Below are 23,756 nucleotides of genomic sequence, written 5' to 3'. Positions count from 1 at the left end.
TTGTTCATCTCCCTCCTCATCCTTCCCTTCCAAGTCACTTAGACGCCCTCCCTTTAGGATATAAAAATCCTGAACTTTTCTCTGTTCATGGAGGCAGTTGGTCCTGCTCTCTGCCTCCGAACCATTCAACCTAAGTAAATCTCTCTATCTTTAAAGAGTTTCCACCAGAGTCTGTTAGTCTGGAAAGGGAACCCTCCCCAGACCAAAGTTTAATCTCCAGCCCTCCTCCCCAACAGTTCTGCTCATTTCACTCTGCATCAGTTCAAGGAGGTCTTTCCAGTTCATACAGAAACCAAGCAGTTCATGATTCCTTATAGGACAATAGAATTCCATCACCATCATATACCACAATTTGTTCAGCCATTCCCCAATAGAGGACATCTCATTTTCCAATTTTTTGCCACTACAAAGAGCTCTTTTGATTAATAGAGGGCAAGGCTTATGCCCTCTGAAGACAGAGGACAAGTTTTAAAATGGACTAGACCTAAGATCTGATTCAAATGCAGAACTTCCCAATTATGTCTATCCTTGTAAATCAAGATCCACTCAATCAACATTTATTAAGGAATTACAATGTGCCAGGCATTCTGATAAGTGCTGGGGATACAAAAAGAGGCGAAAGATGGTTCCTGCCCTTAACATACAGCCTGAGAGTTACCTGAGATACTAAAAAAAGTTGTGACCTGTCTCGGGAAACATAATCAGGGTATGTCAGCCAGGACTTGAATTCAAATCATCCAGATTCCAAGATTGATTCTCTATCTACCAAAAGGCCTTTATAAAGTTCCTTCCCTCATCTATCATTACTTAGAGAGGATTCTGAGCTCTCAAAGACTATGCTAGCACAGTACAAGTTCTTGCAGATCCTACTAAGCTGTAAAGATTTCTATTATGAGTCCAGTGACAGATTAGCTCTCTTTCAGAAAGCAACCAAGCTATGCTTGGGAAGGCACATTGCCAAGTCAGTCACAAGGTAATGGACAATTTTAGTCACAGAAATGCTAAGACCATGTCCTAAGCTGTAGAGAGGTTAAAATCCCATTTGGTAGAAGGAATACTGATACAGACAAAATTACTGTTGTTCAGTAAATGTTTGTAGCATGAATGAACATACTGCCAAACCAAGAAATGAGATCAGGGTCTGTCCTAGAACATTATTTCTTATTATCAAATACATGAACTTCCATTTCGATATAATTGATTTTTTGTAATCCCATGTAATTTATTTTTTCCATTTAAAAACATTATTCTGAGAAAAAGTTGATAGATTCCATTAGACTGCCAAAGGCTCCATTACAAAAAATGGTTAAGAACTACAATCTACAGGTTTTCTGATTCTGTATTCTTTCTTATTCCCATCCCTTTTCCCCACTGGATTCCTCAGTTAAGAAGTCAATAGTCCTGCTCTGACCCGGTTTCAAAGGGCAAACCTCTCTATATTTGAGTTTCATGTCAAAGGGAAAAGAAGAAAAAGGAAACCATAGTGAGCAGGCCTGGGACAGAGTAGTTTCATGGTCACACTCAAGGTTCTGGTGGTATGCTACAAGTGTACACAGGTTCAACCTAATGACAATGTCACTGAGAAAGAGCAGGGAAGACATATGGAAAGTCCTTCCAAGTGCAAATTCTGATGGCAGAAAAGGCACCAAGGAAGGACACGGGACTCTGCCTAGTAGGGTCCCTGTTGATGACAAAGGCACAATTTGGAAAATCAAGTTGACATATTCTGCCTAAAGCAGCTGCTCTTCACTAAAAAAGGGCTGTTCTGCCATCAAGGCAGTAGCTTAATTTCCATCAGAATTAATAGGATTTATGCACAGCAGTGACAGGCAGGGTGCCTAAAAGACTCTCAAAGCAAATTTAATGAATGTGGTAGGAAATTTGCATTTAAAGGTGCATTACCCCTTAGGCAGTCACAAATGCTTCCAGCTGAAAAAGGAACTGCTCATTGCTGCTGGAGACCCCCTACAGATAGAGATCATATTTTCTGAACCCCAAATCAGGACATGTGATTTATAAAAGGCAAGCCCTTTCTCTCAGCCTGACATTTTATTAGAATTAGGATTGTCCCAGAAAAATCAGAATATGTGGTCACTTCATCTGTCAAGGATAAAAAGAGTTATGTTATTTTCCAAAACAGAAAAAAAAAGGCTACAGAGTTTTACTAAATGATATTAAGTTATAGGTCTTAGAATTTGAAGGGTATTGTTAGTAATCTACTCTTAACAACCTGACCCAGAAGCTAAAATTTGAACTCAGGTCTGCCGACTCCAAATCAAGAACTTGTCCACTATACCAAGATAAATCCACCCCACATTGAACTATGGCTGAAAGTATCATCAGTGGTGTCACTGTGACAGGGAATGTTGTGTGACTCTTGGCAAGGAGACTAAGAGAATCGCTAACCCTGGGCACAGGCCTCCCATACTTGGTCCACGAACCCTAAAAAGGGATCTTTTACAGCTTGTCAGATTCATTATATACAAGGGTCCCTTATGCTAATCTATTCTACCTGCCATAAGACATCTATTGTTGTTGTTCAGTAGTTTCAGTCTTATCCATTAGTGATGCCAGTTAGGGTTTTCTTGGCAAAGATACTCAAGTGGTTTGCCATTTCCTTCTCCAGCTTATTTGACAGACAAAGAAACTGAAGCAAACTGGGTTAAGTGACTTCCCCAGGGTCACATAACTAGTAAATATCTGAGGCCAGATTTGAACTCAGGAAGATGAGTCTTCCTGACGCTAGCACTCTAGGTGCTCTACCTACTGCGTCACCTAGCTGCCCAGAAGACATATATGTAGCCCAGCAAATTATTAGACCTGAGATGATGAAAGTGGGATCCTGGAAAGATGACAAGGATCTCCCTTGTGGAGAGAGCCAGCCTGTAATTATTATTGGTTTTTTTTGTTTGTTTTTTTTTACCCTTGTACTTCGGTATATTGTCTCATAGGTGGAAGAGTGGTAAGGGTGGGCAATGGGGGTCAAGTGACTTGCCCAGGGCCACACAGCTGGGAAGTGGCTGAGGCCGGATTTGAACCTAGGACCTCCTGTCTCTAGGCCTGACTCTCACTCCACTGAGCTACCCAGATGCCCTATTGGGTTGTTTTTGTTTGTTTGTTTTGTGGGGGTGGGGCAGGGAGGTTCAAGCCACAGAGAGATGCTTTCTCAGGATTGTTGATATGTGAAAGGGTTAATTTCAGATAACTCTCCAGGGCTACTCCTAGACATATAGGCATAGCTAGAATCTCCTGTCTTCTTGACTATTCAGCCTGACGTGAATCACTTCATCTTGTCAGCTGCTGCTCTCTGTTGTAGGGCAGAAACTGGGCAGAGGCATTGTGAAGACCAGAGCCTTTCTGCTCCATTGTCTCCTGGCATCATTTTCTTTCAGTCGGCATCAAGGATATTGGCAAGATGATTGTACAGTGATGAAGCAGAAAATAGTACAACTCCCTTGGGGGGCCAGTAATTGTGATAGGGCATGGGGACTAGGAAGAGGGAAGACGACAGAAGACAGAAGCAACTGCTGACAAAGGATGCTAGCTAGCATTACCCAGGGAGCCTCACATCTCAGAAAGCCCAGCGGACAGAGTTGGCACAAGATCAATGAGATAAGTGCTAAGTATCTGAACATTTGCAGAGGGGGTTTGGGCACCGAGGGGTGTGTGAGCAGCACACACACACACACACACACACACACACACACACACACACACACTCTCTCATTGGAGTTGCCTTGGCATCACTGCCAAATCAGGCAGGTGAGAAAGAGAAAGGTTAACATCTGTTGCTTGTCTCAGAAGTGGGAATGACTTTTAGCATTTCATTTCCCGTATTTACTATAATACAGCTGCCATAAGGACATGTCAAGGAAGCGTGATTGATTTGTGCAACAGCCTACGTCCTATTTTCTGGGTCAGTAGGGAGATGTATCATAACAAGGATAAAATCATGCAGATTTATTTGCTTCATCTGTAAAAACTTTCCTGCTGCACTCTGGGACACGTCGCAATGTATCACAAGAGAAAGCCCAGGAGTTTAATAAATGTCTTCCTTTATTACAGTCCGCCCACTGAGCATTTATCATACAGCAACCTGGCACGGCTGGGCCGCTGGGATTTGCCCTGAATGAAATTTCTCACTCTGTTACTGCTCAAGTACCCAGAGTAACATATCACATAGTGGCAGGGGCCTTTCCTCTGGGAAAAGGGGCTGTTGTGGCAAGAGCCCTCATGTACCAGAGAGATGACCTACAGGCGGCTATGTCTCCGGAGCACTGCTGCAGGAGTGTCCCGGAAAGGCAGGTCAGGAGCTGAAACTGTGAAGAAGCAACAGGGACAGAACCCAGGCAGCATGGGGATTCTAATCTTCCTTAATAACTCATTATGGATCTGTCATCCATGAATTTATCTAAACCTTGCTTGAATCTATTTTCAGATTGCCTCACCACTTAGGTAAGGAAGTAGATGGTTTTAGTGAAATTTCAAATACAAAACTAAGGCATCAAAACAAAAGTGATCAGATAACCACCTCAAGTAGGAATATCATTAAAAAAAAAGAATACTTTTTAATGTTGATTGGTCTATGCTAACCAAAAATCTGTGATGCAGCAATGCAAAAGCAGCTTTTTTTAATAGACACTGAAGTTGGCAACATTCAGTCCTAAGGATTCAAATATATCTACATAATGTATAAAAGAGACAAACTGGATGGATGCAAATAAATGGGGCACTGGATGAACTGTGCAAACAATGAGCAGATGCAGTCTAATGAGATAGAGGCTAAGAAGGGGAGGAGATGTAATTATCCCAATTCCCCAGTCCTCATGTCCTTTCCCTGCAGTGATTGCTACCCTGGCAGGAAAGGGCCCCAGGAAGTAGTGATTTCCCAAACCTCATTCAATCCAATCCAATTCGACAAGCATTTATTAAATACCTGCTGCATATAAGGTAACGAGGACATAAAGACAAAAATGAAAGGAAGGCTTAGGACCATAATGGGGAAAAAACTGCTTCTAGTAATAGAATTTTATATAATAAGCCTTTAAGAAGATATTATGTTATGGTTGTATCCTTACCAGCAAATAGTCCTGATAACTCTCAAACAGTATTTTAGAATGGTTATCATCTCTTCTAGTCATCCTTAAATGTAAAATAATCCTACCTTTAAACACATGAATTCTATAAAGTTCATTCCAGGGTCCACCCTGCAGTGGATTCTAAAATCCTAATTCAAAATTCGAAATCTAAAATCTAAAGCCAAGAAATGATTGAGTGTTATCCAGAAGGTGGCGCTAAATTCATGTTAACAGCCACCATTTGTCTTATTCAGGTAATCGCACAGACTGGAAGCTACCAAGCACACTTGGGAGCTGGTAGGATCATGATGGAGATTTTCCGCATCTGGTCCTTTACAGATATCTGCCCTGCTCCCTTGTGAATCTATGTGTCTTTCTGGTGGTAGTACGGTGGGCTCAAATACCTTAAATGTTAGCCTAGTTCTGCCCCAATCATCAGTGTGACCACAGGCAGGTCATTTCTCCTTGTTAACAATTGTTATCGTTTTCTCTAAAGAGGAAGAATCTAATTAGACAAAAATAAACTTTCCTCTAAAATCTTTTGGTGTGGTACTGTGGAAAAAGCATTCTAGCTTTGGAGTCAGGGTACAGAGGTTTGCTACCTACTACCAACATGACCTTGAGCAAGTCACTTAGTCTCTGTACTCCTCAGTTCATCTATAAAATGAAAGAGTTGGACTAAATGGGCAAAGATCCCTGCCGGGTCTAAATCCAAGATCCTACAGCCCTTCTAGTTCTAATCTCCTATGAAATAACAGGACTCCAGACATCCTCAAAAGCACAAGAGCTCTGAACTCAAATTTCTGCAAAAGTCAAATGCATACACACAATGAATGAAGTGACAAATGTTACCCTTACGAAATATTTAACCGTAATAAGCCTCCTAGAACAAGCCAGTGCTAAAAATTCCCTGGCCATCTGTATCAGTATTGCTCCGCTTTAACCATCCCACCCACATGTCCTAGTGCAGCTGGTGTCTGGAAGGGTTATCACATTAAACCCTTCACACATCAGCTACTCCAAGAAAAGCAGTATTTCTGTGTAACTTGAGCAAATGAATAAACAACAAAGCCCAACAGATTCAAGAGGATCTTATAATGAACGTAAGCACATCTCCAAAAAAGACTTCGATCATCAACACAGAGCTCTTGTGTGTGGCTGATGCTTCTCCAGTCATCATACTTCACTGAACTAGGCCATTTGGAATAGTCACCTTCCTCCAGAAAAACTAGTTGCAGAGAATGCACTGGCCTCTTAGAGGAAATGTCCTTATCTAGGAGTTTCCTCTATCAGTGAAATTGTAAGTCCCCATCTCTGTCCTTACTACAGTCCTAGTTACAAACACAGCACAGATGTAACCTCTGCTATGTCAGCAGAGCCCGGGTTCCAGTAATGTCCTGCCAAGCATGAAAAGTTCGTGAAATACTTGGCACACTTAGGTCGTGTAATTGATGAAGTAAGTGTGTCTTTTGAGGACCAGTCTACCTAAGTTGGAAGAGTCTCATGATGGATTTTGGCCATAGCAATGTAAGGAATTTTAATACACAGAGGGGTTGCCATCTGCATCAATGGAGAAAACATGAATATAATGAAATCATGGGACTTTTGAAGAATTGAAATAATCTAACAAAATCCTCAACCATCAAGAGTCCAATGAGTTCAGTATACCTTTCAATAAGGAAGGAAAGTAGACTAATAATTTTACATCATTTACATCATTTAAACCAGTGGTTCTCAAACTTTTTTGGCCTACCACCCCCTTTCCAGAAAAAAATATTACTTAGTGCCCCCTTTCACATACTATCACTGCCCCCTTACAGTTATTCACCGCCCCCAAATACACCTGTGGCCATTACCCTTCCCACAGATTGCCGCAGTACCCACCAGGGGGCGGTGGCGCCCACTTTGGGAATTACTGATTTAAACAATATGGGTTCATATTTTTAAATGAATTTAGATTAGAACCCTCACTTAACCAGAAAATTCAATTAACCAGATCCTCCATTTCTCTCTCCCTTATCAAGGTTAGTGGAAGATTTATTGCAGTAGTCTAGTATAAGTTGTCAGATGCAGAGGTATGAATAGATTGTTTGTTTCATATGTGATGTTTTCAACCAGTCTTCTGCACACTCTCTACGTCATTCCTCTTATCCCTGAAATAAAGAAATTCAGGAACACCTGTGATTTTGCTGATAGGGAACTCCCAGTAAGAGAATTCCCACGCATCTCCCATGACTAAATAACTCAATTCTAGGCAGCAGCTTAAGGTTCTAAGAGGTTAGATGGCTTCCTGGAATGCCACAGCTAGTATTAGAATGGGAATTTGAACTCAGATCTTTCACAGGTCTTTTTAAGTTTAGCAGTCTATCAATTATATCACTACTGCTTCTAAAGCATAGCAAAAAACAGGGGGCAGCTGGGTGGCTCTGTGGATTGAGAGACAGGAGGTCCTGGGTTCAAATATAGTCTCAGTTACTTCCTAGATATGTGACCCTGGGCAAGTCACTGAACTCCCATTGCCTAGCCCTTACCCCTCCCTCTTCTGTCTTAGAATCAATACACTTACCTTTAGGTAAGGGTTTAAAAAACATAGCAAAAAAGAAAAGCAAATGACCTTATAAATAGTACCTTTCATATTTCTACTTTATTGGAAGCCTTCCTCAATCCTTTTTAATTCCAATCCTTCCTTTTGTTAATTATTTTCTGTATACAGCTTGCTTTGTATATATTTATGTTTGCTTGTTGTCTTGTTAGGTTGTAAGTTCCTTGAGAGTATAGATCACCTTTTCTCTTTTTTGTATCCATAGCACTTGGCAAATAGTAGTCACTTAATAAATGTTTGATTGATGAATTTATTATATGAAACTAAACTTTATTTTTTATTTATTTATACTTTATTTATACCAAATAGTTCCCTGAAAGGAGCAAGAGCATCTTGAAAAGTAAACAGCTCCCAATACCACATGGAGCAATTTTTCTTTATTAGTAACTCCTTAGATACTTGTTTCTTTTAAATGCTTAGTAAAAGATAACACATATCAATTCCAAAGAATAAAAACAAATGTTTCAATTGGCATATAAGCAAGATTATATCTCAATGGAAATGAAATCTGACTCCTTAAGTAAAGCTATCAGACTCTATTACAAGATCCCTAGCCAGTCCTGGCTTCTTTATTTTATTTTTTTATTTTCCAAAGAAGAAGAGGGTATGATATAATAGATAAGGAACCAAGTCTAGAATCAGAGAATCTACATTCAAATCCTGATTCTGCTGCCCTGGTTTTTATGTGATATGTGACCCTGGGCAAGTCACTTAACTCCCATTGCCTAGCCCTTACCCCTCCCTCTTCTGTCTTAGAATCAATACACAGTAAAGGTAAGGGTTTAAAAATAACATAGCAAAAAAGAAAAGGAAATGACCTTATAGATAGTACCTTTCATATTTCTACCCTTGGGAAAGTCACTTAACTTTGCTTTGACTCATTTTTCTCATTTGTCAAAAAAGGAGGTTGGGTGAGATGACATGAGGGCAAGTGTCTTATCTCAGTTTCTTCACATGTAAAAGGAGGGAGTTGAATTAGATGTCCTCTAAGTTTTCTTAAAACTCTAAATCTATAATTCTGTATTCTTGTGCCATATAAGGTCCCTTGTAGCTCTAAAATCTATAATACCAGAAAATAACATACAGAAGCCATGGTAAATGTCAGAATTTAACTCATGAGAAGTAGCACATGCTTAAGCAGAATTAAAGAAATAAGGTTCTTCAGGGAAAGTATCTTTCCTTCAAGTCAAGTTGGAAATCTTGGCTATTGTAGGGTAAATAACCTTGTGCATGGCCAAAACATTATGGCTCAAAGAACTTTTGCCAAATCTAGTTATTTATAAAGTATGAGATAAGAGATTTAGAATCAAAAGGAACCTTAAAGGTCATTTAGTTCAAATACCCATTTTACCCAACAGTAAACTGAGATAAAGCAAGATAGAACAATGATTTGTTCAAAATCATAGAGGTAATATGAGATAGAGGAAGGATTCAGGGTCAAGTCCCTCTAACTCCAAAACTAGAATGCAGTGAATAATAATACATATATACCATAATGTTTACCATGTACCAGGCAGTAAGCTAAGTGCTTTACAAAAGTTATCTCACTTGATCTTCACAATGATATTGGGAAGTAGATGCCAGTATTATCCACATTTTAAAGATAAGTAAACTGAGGCAAGCAGAGATTAAGTGACTCACCCAGTGTTACACAGCTAGCAAGTTTCCAAGACGATATAAAATCAAGAGTTCCTGACTCCAGATCCAGTACTCTAACCACTATGCCACTGAGCTGCCCCAAAGCTGAGAGTATTGGATGCGGAAAGAGAGGATCTAAATTTGAATCCTCCCTCTACCACCTGTGTGAATCTGGCAAATCAATTAATCTCTTTAGACCTTAGTTTTCTCATTCTAAAGTGAGGGGGTTTGACTAAATGATCTCTACCATCATTTCTAGCTTTAAATCTATGGTTGTTTCTCTATAGCTACTAGACTTACCCCAAACCGCAAATATTTCTCTTTTCAAATCTAAAGTAAGTGAGACACAATGATCTTACCATTAGTTGAAAAGAATATAATTTGTTTTTGAAGTATACTCTAAGCTCTTTCTCGACAAATATGTTCTTACATATTCATCTTTCCCTCTCTCTCTCCCTCATGCTCATATAGGGATGATCAACTTCATTTACTCAGGGTATGATTATCCAGGTTGTAAATTATCCAGACTCCTTTTTCCTCTCCACTTTTATACTGGGATCTGTCTTTCAACACTTTCATTATTCCCCGGAACCTCTGCCCCAGAGGGTGCTCATGGAAAGGGAAAGAAAGCAAAATCCTAGCAGTCAAGCTCAGGTCAATGAGGTGATAGGTTGAAGTTATTAATGAAAATGGCATTTGGAGATTACTGTGGGTTTTACGCCACTTTCCTAATTTCTCACAAACATGAACAAGCAATATTTGAAAAAAGAGCCTTGAGTGTAGAACTCTCTTGTTTTTTAAAGTCATCACCCCAAATAAATGCTGTTACACCAGCTAACCTTGAGAGACAGGCAGTAGCAGAGGCCCCAGTAAAAACCATGGCCTCCGGAGTCACTTCCTCATAGCCAAGTTTCTTGGTAGCACACATGGCCCAGACCTTGGCCACAGAAGACTGGATCCAGCCTTTATACATGGGTGACTGGTTCATTGTTGCCATGACTAAGATTATTGACCAACGCTGGTCATTAAGACATCCCTACCCAAAAGCAAGGAAATGTTGCTGTGAGCCCTTTGATGACCTAGGCACTCACAGACAGCTGTCCTGGAAAATGATCCCTGAAGCAAACGGGTCTCCCAGAACATTACAGCCACAGGCAGATCTGCTACAGAGACATTTTGTTTAAGAGCAAAGGGATTGCTGCAAGCATCTAATCTGCCAATTTCTCACCACTAAGTAATTTATAGCATCCATTACATTAAAGCTTTAAATATAGCTTCTCATCAAGACAGCACATCATAAAGGAGGGTTGACTTACGATCCCGTTCTGTACGCTAAACCCCAGCTGGTACTTCAGGTCAGGTCGTTTGATGAGGACAGTTGTGACAGGTGGGCAGCTGACAATGTTGAGTTTCACCTGGGTCTGATTCTTCAAACCCTGTCAAAAGGTCAGAGATATGAATGATTACGTTAACTGAAACATCCTGGGCACCTTTAGAATCACAGAAATTTTAGAGGTGGAAGGAATCCCAGAAATTATATAGTCTAACTACCTTATATTAGAATCTTTGAAGGGAGGGATTGTCTCAATCTTTGTATTTGTATCTCCAGTACTCAACAGTCTGACACATAGTAGGTGTTTAATAAATACTCTTGTTTAATTTTTCAGATGCGGAAACTGAAGACCAAAGAATATAGGATTCAGAACTGGAAGGAATCAAGGATCTTCTAGGTCAGAGATGGGCAACCTTTTGAGCTTGGTGTATCAAAATTCACCAAAAAAACCGAGCATAACTCGGGTGGTGTGTCACTTTGAGAAAAAAAATGATAATTTCGCAATATTTATAGTTTAAATAACAAAAATGTATAACTGCAATATATAACTGTATTTAATAAGCCAAAATAGGTAAATTAATATGGTAGAATTGTCATCTATAGTGCACAGCGTGTCTACACTACACTACAGCAAATGTTTCATCCTTGGCATGTGCCCCATAGTTCTCTGTATGCAGCTGCATGTGGCCGCGTGTCATCAAAAATGGCTACGCGTGCCAACTGACATGCTTGTCATAGATCTGCCATCACCATTCTAGGTTAACAATTCCTTTTACAGATGAGGAAAGTGAGGACTAGAGAACACTGACTTGGCCCAAGATCAACTGATAGGTCATTCGACTCTAAATCAAGTGCTCTTGCAACTACTCTATAGAAATTAATTGATTTGCCTGAGGTCATATAAATTAATTAGTGGCAGAGTCTGACAATGTAGTTGAGTAAAACCAGTTGGCTCAACCTAGTTCATCTCATTCACAACCTCTTTCCTCTAGTTTCTATAGAACACACATATTAGAGTCACTTTGAGACCTATAGCCTCTCGAAGGCTGATGCATAAAATCAGTAGGTGCTAATATTACCTTAGCATGGCCTCTGATTAGACAAGCATACTTTTAATGTAGTCAGGTTAAAAACTGTGTGAAGTCAGAAGTAATATAAGATGCAGGCTGAATACTGGGGTAGCAGAGATTGAAAGTAGAAAAGAAATATGGGAACTACTTTTACATCATACCAGTTGTCTCTCTGGTATAATCAACCTTGCCACCCTGTATCATCATATCATAACTGAGGCACAGCCGATTATCTATGACTGCACCAAAAACTCTTTCGTCCTTACTGGTAGACTTGGCAATAGAAAGCTTTCCCCACTTTGGTTCCCAAGACAAAGCAATAAAAATCATTACTTTGCTCCACTGTTCCTGTGCTCAGATGAAATACCTTCAAGATAGTGAGGCTTTGACATTCCCAGGCTGATAAGAATTGACTTCTAGACACTAAGGCTTCCATATTGATCCATTTAACAGGTTTTAGCCCTTTCTCTTCTCTATATTCCAGTACCATGCTAAGAAGCCACACCAAGGAATGAAGATAAGAAGGAACTATGTCAAAAGACTATATAGTAACCATATCTAATGGATATGATCATATCTATTATATAAAAAATGTCTATTACATATTGTGATTTGTGGGGAAAACCTGTCTATAATGCTCTACTGTATCCTTGGGAAACGGATAAGAATATTTGCAGCTCGATTTCATCATTTTTTTTTTGGTTAGGTTGGTTGTATTTACTTTGCATTCTGTTTTAAGTAAATATTTTGCTTTATCATGATGCTAAGTATTTTATTCTGGCTTTATAGAGAAGATACAGGAGGAATGAAAACCTGTAAATTATCGATGACATCTTCAATACAGTGGACCTGGGAGTAGCAGTAGGGCATAATATTAAGTGTGCTCTGGGTGTTACAATGATAAAGTAAATGTATGATATATTTTTAGAGAATTTGTGCATTGCAAAACTTGAGGAAGTGTTGAGAAGCAGGAGATGAGACAAACTCAAAATTGTTAGATCAAGTGCTCGGGGGAACAGCAAGGACTAAATTCAAGGAAAGTACTGAGTTGGGATCAAGTTGGACTATGAATAGGACATCTTTAATCTGGAAACAAGAGACCCAGGGAAAAAAGTACCTTGATTTCTCCATAAACCAAAAAAAAAAAACTCAAGAGAAATATCTCTAGTGTTGAAATAAGAGTAACCAAAGCATCAAAATATGAATAAGCTAAGAAATAAAACTGGAAATGGTGACAAAAACTTTATTTGGGTTAATTATGTCAAGCTACAGTAAACAAAATGAACAAAATTTCTTTAAGAAGTCATACCTTTGATGAAGCAACTACATTTAAGGGAACCCTGAAATCTAAAGGTCACACCAGTTTTACACTCAATTAGTCTCAATATCTATGCATGTTAGAAAAATAATGTTGTATTCTCAAAAAATAATTGTATAATGTGGTATTGCAAAGAATGTTGTTGGGGAGGAGTTCTGTAAGAAAGGGAATGGAAAGTGCTTTTGGTATACAACATGAAGAAAAAGGGGACAGCTAATAAAATAAATGAATGATTCAATATCCAAAAAGATCTTGATAGACAGGAACAATATGTCAGATTGAGCAAAATGAAATGTAAGAGAGTTAAATGTAAAGCTCTACTTTTAAGGTTAAAAAATCAACTCTTCAGGTCATGGAGACATAGCTAGACAATGGAAAAAAGACCTAGATCTTTTAATGGGCTAAAAGTTCAGTGTGAGGCAATAGTGGGTCAGACACCCTAAAAAAGATAACGTTATCTTCAGCTTAATAGATGTGTGGTGTCCAAAACAAGGCGAGTAGTAGTCTTCCTATAGTTTGAAGAATGGGGCAACTAGGTGGCACAGTGGATAGAATACTGGGCTTAGAATGAGGAAGACACATCTTTATGAGATTGAGTCCAGCCTCAGACATTTCCTAGCTGTGTGACCCTGGGCAAGTCACTTAATCATGTTTGCTTTAGTTACTCTGGTATAAAATGAGCTGGAGAAGGTATGGCAAACCATTTTAGTATCTTTGCCAAAAAAATTCCAAATGGGATCAGAAAGAGTCAGACATGAATGAAAATGACTGAATAACAAATCTGGAGTATACATTTAGGTACCACATTTTAGGTAAGGCATTGGCAATTTGGAACTCATCAGAAGAGAGTAACTAGGTTGTAAATGGCATTGAAAAGAATGCCTTTTGAGAACTGGCTAAAGGAACCATTATGATTTAGCCAGGAGAAAAAAAGACTTGAGGAAAGTGAATGATGAATGAAGTGAAAGGTGAATGCTATAAGAGCTGTCTTCAAATATGTTTAAAAATAGTAGATTTAATTTGCTTGATCCCAGAAGGAAAAACCAGGGACAAGATATGAAAGTTACAAAGATATTAGTTTTAGCTTGGTATTAGGAAAAATGCCTTTGAAAGTTAGACTGTAATCTTTTCTATTAGAATGTAATCTTGAGGGTAGTGACTTTTGCCTTTCTTTGGGCCCTCAGGGCCAAGGACTTGGCACATAGTAGGCCCCTGATAAATGTTTGTTGATTATCTGACTAATAATTAAAATTGTCCAAGAAATAGAATCAGAAGCCCCAGAGGGTAAAGTATCTCCTATCTTTTCAATGGCTAGCAGTGGCTTGATAGTGATTATTTAAGGCAGGGATTAGAACAGATGACCTTTCGGTCTTTGCCAGTTCTGAAATGCTATGATTTTTTAAATCCTGTGACAAGATGATGTCTAAAGACCTTTCTAGTTTAAAGTTTCTGATTCTAAGCAGCAATGTATGATTGGCAAGTCTTTTATTTTCTGGCTGCCAGAGGCTGTTTGGTGACAAGAGGTAAGCATAAAGACATAGCCCAAATTCCTGAGACAATAAGACCCTCTCTGCTTCTCTGTAACTGTATATGAAAAGAACATTTTCTGTGACTGAGAACCAATCCTATAGCACTAAATCAAATTTGCTCCCTCTAGCCTAGGGGAACAGTTCTTCTATCAGACTCATAGAAGTCTGTGCCATTTCCTCTGAGGCTTTTCCAATAAGATGACATTTCATCAACACTCAGAGCAGCCTTGAGATGATAGAATCTTTTTGTTTCATCAAAAATATCTAACCTAAGAATGGAATCTCACCCCTACTATCTTATGGGCAAACATTCATGGAAACAGTGCCTTGTAGACAACCATTATGGGGAGCTCTTGCCCAGAAAGAGAGACTTTGGGGTTTTACATGGTCCTCGGGCTGACTGGCAGCAGCCCAGAGCTTGGCTTTCAGCTCTGTGGGAAACCTGGCTGGAAGGCTATGGATTTAGGCAGCTATGTACCCATATGAAAAATCTATGCTCTGGTTTATCTGTATGATTTGCCCATTAGGCAGATGCTATCTCTTTAGTCCAGTTACCAAGACACTGTGTTTGATTTCCTGGCCCAAACAAAGGCCTTTATTTCACTAGATAAAAAAGGAGGAATGAAACCTCTTTCTCTGGCACCTCAGAACACAGAGGGATGGACGGAGGGAGGAAGACAAGAGAACCAGTCCCTCATCCTCTTCTGTAATACTGTGGCCTTGATTAGCTGGTGAATAAATTATAAAATGACAAGATGGTTCTGTGTGTGTACAAAGCATTGGCTAAATCAGCACTATGCTCAATAGCTCAGCAGGCATCCCTAACATCCTTAAACTTGCTACTTTCTTTTCAGGAAAAAAGAACCTGGACCTATGGGTACTTAATACATTTGCCTTCTACCACCTACCTCTCCACAAAAATGCACATGTGCCCCTCTTGGACATGACTCCTTATCATGGAAATTCAAATATACAAACAAATTCAGTAATGAGTTATAATGCAATAGGTTTTTTAAAAGTAAAAGGGAAATATTTTTCAGATTTCTCCTTAGTGAATCCCTAAATGTCTTTTTAAGAAATCACTCAAAATACAATTCATAAACTAAATTGTACCCTAGTCCTGGTTCTACCACTGATTCCCTTGGGCAAATGCTTTCTCATGGGGGTTCAGGTCCCTGTAGATCTGATATTAGGCTGTATGGGATAGTGGGAGACATCTTTCATTAGAATTCAGGAGATCTGAGTTCAATTCTTAGAGCATGTAGCCATCAAGTAAACTACATGTGATCTGTCTTATAGGTGCTTTGTTCCCTCATTTATACAAGCAGGACTCTGGATCATGTGATTGATATTGATCTTTTCAGCTCTGACTTTCAATAATCTTATGAACAGCATCTCACCTCTACAATCCTCTAGGAAGACATTCATGGAAATGATGCCTTGGAGACAACCATCATGTGAATCTCTTGCCCAGAAAAAGAGGGTGTTCCACTATCCTCCAGCTGACTGATCAGACCGAACTGCCTCTCCCTGGAGGTCTTCAAGCAATGGCTGGATGGCCATTTGTTAGGTGTATTTTCAAAGGAATCCTTTCACAGGTATTGTTGGACTAGAGCTCCAACTTCTGAGGATAACTCTGAGGTCCCTTAGCATTCTAAAGTTCTATGAAATTTTGTCCACATTCTAAACACTAAATACTATATAAGCTCCACCATTTGTGAGAGATCTTGGACTTGAGGAAGTCAACTCTATACTTGAAGGAATGTGGAGTGACTCTTTTTCCTGATCCAGGAATTTTACTGAAGGGATGCTGACCCAGTTCTCAGTGAAGTAAAACCATACCTCTTCTCATTCCCAAAGCTCGCATTGAAAGAATAAAGATAATCAACTCTGCCAAGTCCCAAGAAGTTGATGGGCTGGAGTGGGGGGTGGGAGCTGAAAGGGGAAGAGGAGGAGGAGGAGAGGACAGACAGACAGAGACAGAGAGAGACAGAGACGGAGACAGAGAGATTGTACCTTGATGATCCCCTGGCATGTTGCAAGAGGAAGACCCACTAAGCTGGTGCCATTGATTGACATTATCTGGTCCCCAATGCTCAGCTTCCCAGATCGAGCTGCTGGACCTCCATTCATCATATTAGCCAAAATCACTGTGGGGAGGATGGAACCCCAGCCTGACTCCACGATCACCACACCAAGGATTTCTCCCTTTTGTTTTTCTATATGAAGCTGCAATGAAATATAATAGACATTAATGTAACTGAATGATCTTGTACCCACCTAGCATATCAGTAAACAAGTACTGAACATGACCTCCAATTTTGAGAACTGGACAAATGCCTGCTTTTTCTATCTCATTCCCAAGGGAGTTAGTTGGCTTACTGACATGATATGAAACTATGTTAACCTTTGTTAACAACTGTGCCTTTGAATTTGGGATTTGGCCACAAGACAATTTCTTATTTAATACATCTAGCAATCATCTTTCTTTTTGTAGTAAAACTCAGTCCCCATCACTCATACAGTTCCACATGCTAGACAGTCCCCCAAATCTAGAAATACATAATCATTGCTTTTGGAATTAGCTATACCACAGGACTTCCAAGAGATACAATGGTGGCAATAAAAATAACACACTTATATGACCCTTTAAGGTTAAGAAAGTGCTTTCCTCACAACTCTGCTCAGTGAATATTATCCCCGTTTTATAGGTGATGGTCTAAATGTGATCTGAATCATCAATTAAGGCTACTCAGATTCCAAATCTGGGGGGGGGGATTTTGAGTGACTAGTTTTCATTAAGTAAATTGTTCCCTTTTGGTCAAATTGCACTTCTACTAGGAAAGTGATAGCTGCGTGTGTTCAATATGGACTACAATTGAGAAAGTGATCTTCCTAATGATGTCCATGTTACTACAAGAAGGAAGGAAAAAATGGAAAGCTCTATTCCTTTTTATGTCTCCCTCAATAGTTAAGGACAAAGATGTATTAACTTTTCCTTTCAAATACTGCTCATACCTATTCTTTCCTTCCCATTTTTACTATAACCACCTGACTTATGGCTCTCATCACCTCTCATCTAAATTATTACAAGTTTCCTGAATGCCTCCAGATTTTTCTTTTCAATCCAACCTGAATGCTACCATTGGACCAAAAACTTCTTCAAAATAGCTTTTATTAAGTTTGTCCTCTACTCATAGATATTCAGGAATTCTACATTCCCTATCACATCAAAGGCAACTTCTTTGCCTCATATTCAACTCCCACTCCAACTTTAGCTTCCAATGAATCTTAAAATGCATCTAAAATATTGCCTCTACTCCATGATATGCCATGCATAAATGACCTCTTGGCCTTTGTTGATTGTGCTTCCCTCAATTAGCACGTATTTCCATTTTCCCTCTTTGCATATAGATTTTATCCCTCCTTCAGGTGTTTTTCAACAAGCAAGAAGTCTTCTCAGCTTGAGCCCATTCCTCATTCATTCAATCAATTAATAAGTAAAAATTTACTGAGTGAAAATCATATTCTTAATTGTATAAGCCAATTGCTAGGCCCTAGAGGAAAAAAACTGCTTAAGACAAAGTTTCTACTCTCAAACAGACTAAAGTCTACTCAAGGTTATGAGACTCAGACTAAAAAAAAAAAAAAAACAACAACCAGCAAAGCCAGATAGCATATACTAGTTGCTAAATGAATAGTACAGACATTAAGTATCAATGGAAATCAGAAACAAAGGAGATATATATGTTCTAAAGAAGAATAAAGAAGGTTTCATGAAGGAAGTGGCACTTGAACTTGAATGGCAAATAGTAGGAACATTATAAATGCTTATTGATTGATTGAAGGAAAATGGAGAAGGATAGGAAATGATTTATCAAAGCAAAGAGGAAAGGCTATTTTGGGCTGAGGAAACAATGGGAACAAAAGCATATTTAAGAGATGAAAAATAAATGAAATAATATATAGGGAAATAACACAAAATAATGATGGAGAGGTGAGATGGAGCTAAAATTTTAGTGGGCCTTGAATGCCAGACTGAAAGACAAGGCTTGAAGTAATAAGGCACAGAAGGGTCTTTTTTTTTTTAATTTTTTACCAGAAAAATGATATGTACAACATGGTTATTTGGGAAGATTAAGCTGACTTGGTGTATACAGATTGGAGGAAAGACTGCAGATAAGGAACTGTAGATAAGATCTCTGATTTCCCTCTTCTTTTCACTCCTATGTAATTTCATGTCTCTATCCTACAATTTAGCACCTATAGGAATTATATTCTCCTTTGTAAGCTATGCATAGCTTAGCATTCCATGCTCTAGTGTTCCACAGACAGGATTCAATGGTAGGTACTCCCCCAATTACTTTCTGACTCATATTTCCACTACTCAGAGTTCTTTGGGAAAGCTCAGTAGATAATTCATGTCTACATCCACACAAATAGAGTTAAAAGGATCCCTAGATCCCACATAAGCACTCAGGGTAACCAACACATGCATCAGGTATAGGATAGCCTTTAGTCTTCCCCATAGGACTCAAAGGATTAAATTTAATTCTCTCTACTTCTCTGTCTTCTCCCAGGGACATAAAGTCCTTCAGACTCATAGCACCACCCTGTGGTTTGGACACATCCTACACAAATGATTAAATAATGTTTTATGTGTATATGTCTGGAATCCCCAGCTAGAGTGTAAGCTCCTAAAAGGGAGAGATATTTTACACTACTTCTATATTCCACACCAGGGCAGAGCACAGGTAAGACTGAAAATATGATAATAAATTCTTGTTGACTGATCATTAGCCCAGATCAGCTCTGAAGCTAAATAAAACTTGAATGAAGTCACTGTACATCCAACCTCTATTCTTCTTCCACCAGACATACACATCATATTTTGAGTGTGATGGTCTTGAAAGTTCAAAAGACATTACCGGAATATTATTTTAGACCTTTTGCATTTTTCAAGGAGTTATCTCTTCCCCCATCCATGATATTTTACATTCACTGGAGAAAGCAAGTCTCTAAATTTAGTAACCCAGCAATCCTCAGCCAGAAAGAACCAAAAGGATCTAGTAGTCTGTAAAGAGTGAGGAAAGATTGTATATATTTTTTTAATCTTTTCATTGCTGGTCACAGCTTAATAAATGTCAACTGGGATGAATTATCCATGGGCAGTGTTGAATCCATTCTCCCTTAAGGACAAACAGGACTTGTCTTACTCCTAAACTCAGACTTTCACCTTGATTCTGAACAAAAAGAATACCAATCTAGACATTGAACCTCCCTACCAATGAACACAAGTTCAGCCTGAAGTCATGAGAGCAAGCAGGCTCCTGATGACCCCTCATCCACGATAGCAAGGGCAGCCAACAAGGACTGAAGCTGACAGAGTAGAAGGCAGAGTACATCTGGGAATGGCAAATGCTTCTGAACCCTGAAACTCATCACCATCAAACAGCCGTGAGTGGTGTGGTCCATGTATTGGGACACAGGGACGTTTTCCTTCACAGTCAAACTGCAGAGGACCCAGTTCCAGCATGGTCAAGAGCTTATCAAAGAATTGATCGGGGACTATAAAGGTTAATTGGCTCTATGGTGGCAACGACACAGACCAGGCAATTGGTGCCCTGGACGTCCATTGCTGCTAGTTTCACAGACCCAAAGGAAAGCTAGCTCCTACACTTAACTAGTGCCTACAGAACAGTTCCTTGTCACAGTCTAAGCAAGCTGATTTCAAAAGAAGGCTGGCACAAAGGTAGCTTCCTCTTCTTCCTCTTCTCTCATTTTGTTCATGGGTCAGGTCCACTAAATGCCTCTATCCTCAGTTTTGGGGGGTGGGGGTGGGAATCTCCTATGGGCATCACCTCCACTTAACCAAAACCAGTTCACAGCTTTGGAATGCAAAAGCATCAGACACTCCAAACACACTCTGTAAATATTTCATTTCAAAAGATGGAAGAAAGAGCTTTTCTGAAATGTCAGCTCCGTTTTTCCAAACTGCTGAGTGCCAATCAGTGACAATAAAAAGCATTAAAATGTAAATTTTCAAGGTCATTAAAATTGATTACAATCTCCTTTGTTATATCAACACCTCATTACAACATACAAGTAGGCAACACTACAAGGACATGTAAGATGCAGGCTTTGTTCCCCACTTCAATCAAATGTAAAAGCAATTATTTTTATGATGGATGTACAAAGGCTCTAACCACCAACGTCAGGCATCTCTTATAAGCCTAGATATGTGAGGTATTTTCCCATAAAAATGCCTTCATTCCAACTGCATTGTTCAATTATGATAAGAAGCTGGAGCAGGAATGCATAAGTTAGTAGATAAATATAATTTAAGAACTCTTTTCTGGAAAATTAATGCAATAAGCTTACCTCTTTGCAATTTTCTGAATTAGAGAAATGTATAAGGTCATCATTATACATTTCTTGAGTATTGATAATGTCACTATATTCTTTCTGACTCAAGTCTTCGGGGTTAATGCCATTGGCCCGTAGAAATTCTTGGTAGGCCACGCTGAATGCCTGGCCAATGGACTGAGCAATCAGTTGCGCCTGTCAAAAAAGAAAAAGACATAATTGAAAACTTTGTTCTGCATAACCCCTCTGGCTCCAAGCATTAGGAAAGGCAGCAAGCACCACAGCCCCAGGCTCCTGAGAATTATTCCCAATAAGAGAGCTTGAAAAGTGAGTACATAAGGTTTCAAGGGGTCAGTTGCTGGAGAATCTGCCCTTGAGAGTTAAAAACAGAAACAAAACAAAACAAAACAAAAAACCCACAAGAAAAGAACTCCATCTCTCAAATAGCAATGATTGGATCTCAGTCAACACCCATAGCCAGAGATAACTTCTGGCCAAACTGTGAGGTCGGCCCATTGTCCTTGGTGGACATCTCCTCCCTTTCTCCTGCACCCACCTACAAGACATGCATCTTTCTGCCACCTTTACACCCTAACCTCCTCTTAGCCCAGTAGCCAGGGCTTTATTGTTCTCCCAGATCTCTCCTGTCAAGAGGAGGAAATTAATACGAGGGATGAATTTTCAGTCCAGTGTTATGGATTTAATTTCCTGCCAAGGAAATATCGCCAGTTTTAAAAGTAGAAGCAGTGAGCAAAACTTAACCCAAAGGGGAACAAATTATCTAGCGATGGAATTCAGATGCTGTGGCAGCTAGATGGGGGAGATAACTGAGGGTACAGGGGCCTTCTAGCCTCCCTAAGTCTTATTACCTAGCTAACTCATGACCTATTCTGTTTATATATACAGGGTCAGCCCTGCCTTGTAACACCCAAAGGTATTTAAAGGCCTCATGACAGGTACACTGGCCATTCCTCCCAGGCTGGATTTCCTTTCTAAGTATGCAGGCAGAGCTGGGGATCCTTTAGGGATATGAAAAAACTTATACCCCATAAGCTTCAGGCACTAAGACTCAAGAAAGGAGGGCAGCCATTAGGGTTTACAATGACCTTTTAAGCTAAAGAGTTCAATAGTACTTTGAAAGTCCTCAAGAAACGCATTCAAATCACTGGCTCTAAATTCAAAATCCTACCTCTGACACTTACTACCTGTGTGATTTATTCAGGAAGGTGTTTTCTAAATGTTCTATTGTTCCAAGCACTGATGTAAATAAAAATAAATGAAAAAAAAGAGATGCCTAAGGAGTGGCTAAGGTAGCACAGTGGATAAAAGTACTAGGGCTGGAGTTGGGAGGACCTTGGTTCAAATCTGGATTCAGACACTTCCTACCTGTGTGACCCTAGATAAGTCACTTATCTTAATTGTTCAGCCCTTGCTTCTCTTCTATCTTAGAACTTATACTAAGAGAGAAGCGAAACAACTAAAAACTATGCATACCCTCTGACCCAGAAAAACCACTACTGGATCTGGATCTCAAAGAGATCAAAGAGAGGGAAAAAGAACTTGCTTGTACAAAAATATTTTTAATAGCTCTTTTTATAGTGGCAAAGAATTGGTAACTGAGGACATGTCCATCAATTGAGGAATGCTCAACAAGTTGTGGCATATGGTTGTAATGCAATACTATGGTGCCGTAAGAAATGGTGAACCTACTTGCACAAAAATATTTATAGCTTCTCTTTGTGTGGTGGCAAAGAACTGGAAATTGAGGGGATTCCCATCAATTGGGAAATGTCTGAACAAAAATTGTGGTACATGTTGATGTACTATCGTGCTATGAAAAATGATAAGCAAGAGGATTTCAGAAAAAGCTGGAAGGATCTACAGAAACTGACGCAGAGCAAAATAAGCAGAACCAGGAGAACATTGTACATAACAGTGATATTAGACAATCGATTATCTGTGAAAACTTGGCTATTCTCAGCAATGCAGTGAAGTGAAACAATCCTGAAAGACTTATGATGGAGAATGCTATCCACCTCCAGGCAAAGAATTGTTGAAGTTGTCTTTCATATCAGTATATCTAGTTTTATTTTGAGGTTTTGGTTATGTACAACTTTGTTCTTACAATAATGACCAATAAGGAAGTGTGTTTTGCATGACAATTAAAAATATGAAGAAAAAAAGAAATGCTGAACAGGATGATTTCAGAAAAACCTATAAAGTCTTAAATGAACTGATGCAAAGTGAAGCTAAAGCAGAACCAGGAGAACACTGTATACAGTAACAGAAATACTGTAATACTGTACAACAATCAAATGTAAAGAACTGAACTATTATCAGTAAAGCAAGGCTCCAAAATAAAACCAAGGGACTTATGATTAAAAAAATACTATTTACAGCCAAAGAAGGAATTGCTGGAATATGATTGCAAATCAAAAGCACCACTTCTTTCACTATATTTCCTTCACAAGTTTTTTTTTTTTTTTTTTTTTTTTTTTTTTTTTTTACATTGAAGTAGTAGGGGTACCATCCCTGGAAAAAGTATTTATTTTGATGTCAAGACAGAGGTGAATTTCCAGGTCTGGCTAATAAAATAAGATAGACAGCTGGCCAATATGTATCGTCTTTGTAGAGTACAATAATTCAAGATATATTTGATGTTAGAGCAAGATTTTAGCCCCAGAGGGCACTGCTGGGCTATTTTTAACAAGCTTCAAAATGATTACTACTACAGTCTCTGATTGGGGTACATTGAATAAAGATAAATAAGGGCTAACTCCTTTCTAAAGATTTAGGATGTCTAACTTCAAAGTGATTTCTTT

The 23,756-nt window shown here is 39.1% G+C and overlaps 1 protein-coding gene across 2 annotated transcripts in view; it reads right to left on the bottom strand.

Moving 5' to 3' along the window:
• The window catches only part of APBA2 (amyloid beta precursor protein binding family A member 2), a 140,771-nt gene that overhangs the window by 29,922 nt on the left and 87,093 nt on the right, over positions 1-23,756 (bottom strand). For both annotated transcript variants that reach the window (XM_044662450.1, XM_044662451.1), the window contains 3 exons: positions 20,950-21,129; positions 16,585-16,797; positions 10,635-10,754 (listed from right to left, as the gene is read on the bottom strand). In XM_044662450.1, coding sequence (XP_044518385.1) covers positions 10,635-10,754; positions 16,585-16,797; positions 20,950-21,129 — 513 coding nt within the window. The remainder of the gene's footprint in view (positions 1-10,634; positions 10,755-16,584; positions 16,798-20,949; positions 21,130-23,756) is intronic.

This window comes from Gracilinanus agilis, chromosome 2, assembly GCF_016433145.1.
Source record: "Gracilinanus agilis isolate LMUSP501 chromosome 2, AgileGrace, whole genome shotgun sequence".
Lineage (NCBI taxonomy): Eukaryota > Metazoa > Chordata > Mammalia > Didelphimorphia > Didelphidae > Gracilinanus > Gracilinanus agilis.
This window is presented reverse-complemented; position numbering and strand designations above follow the sequence as displayed.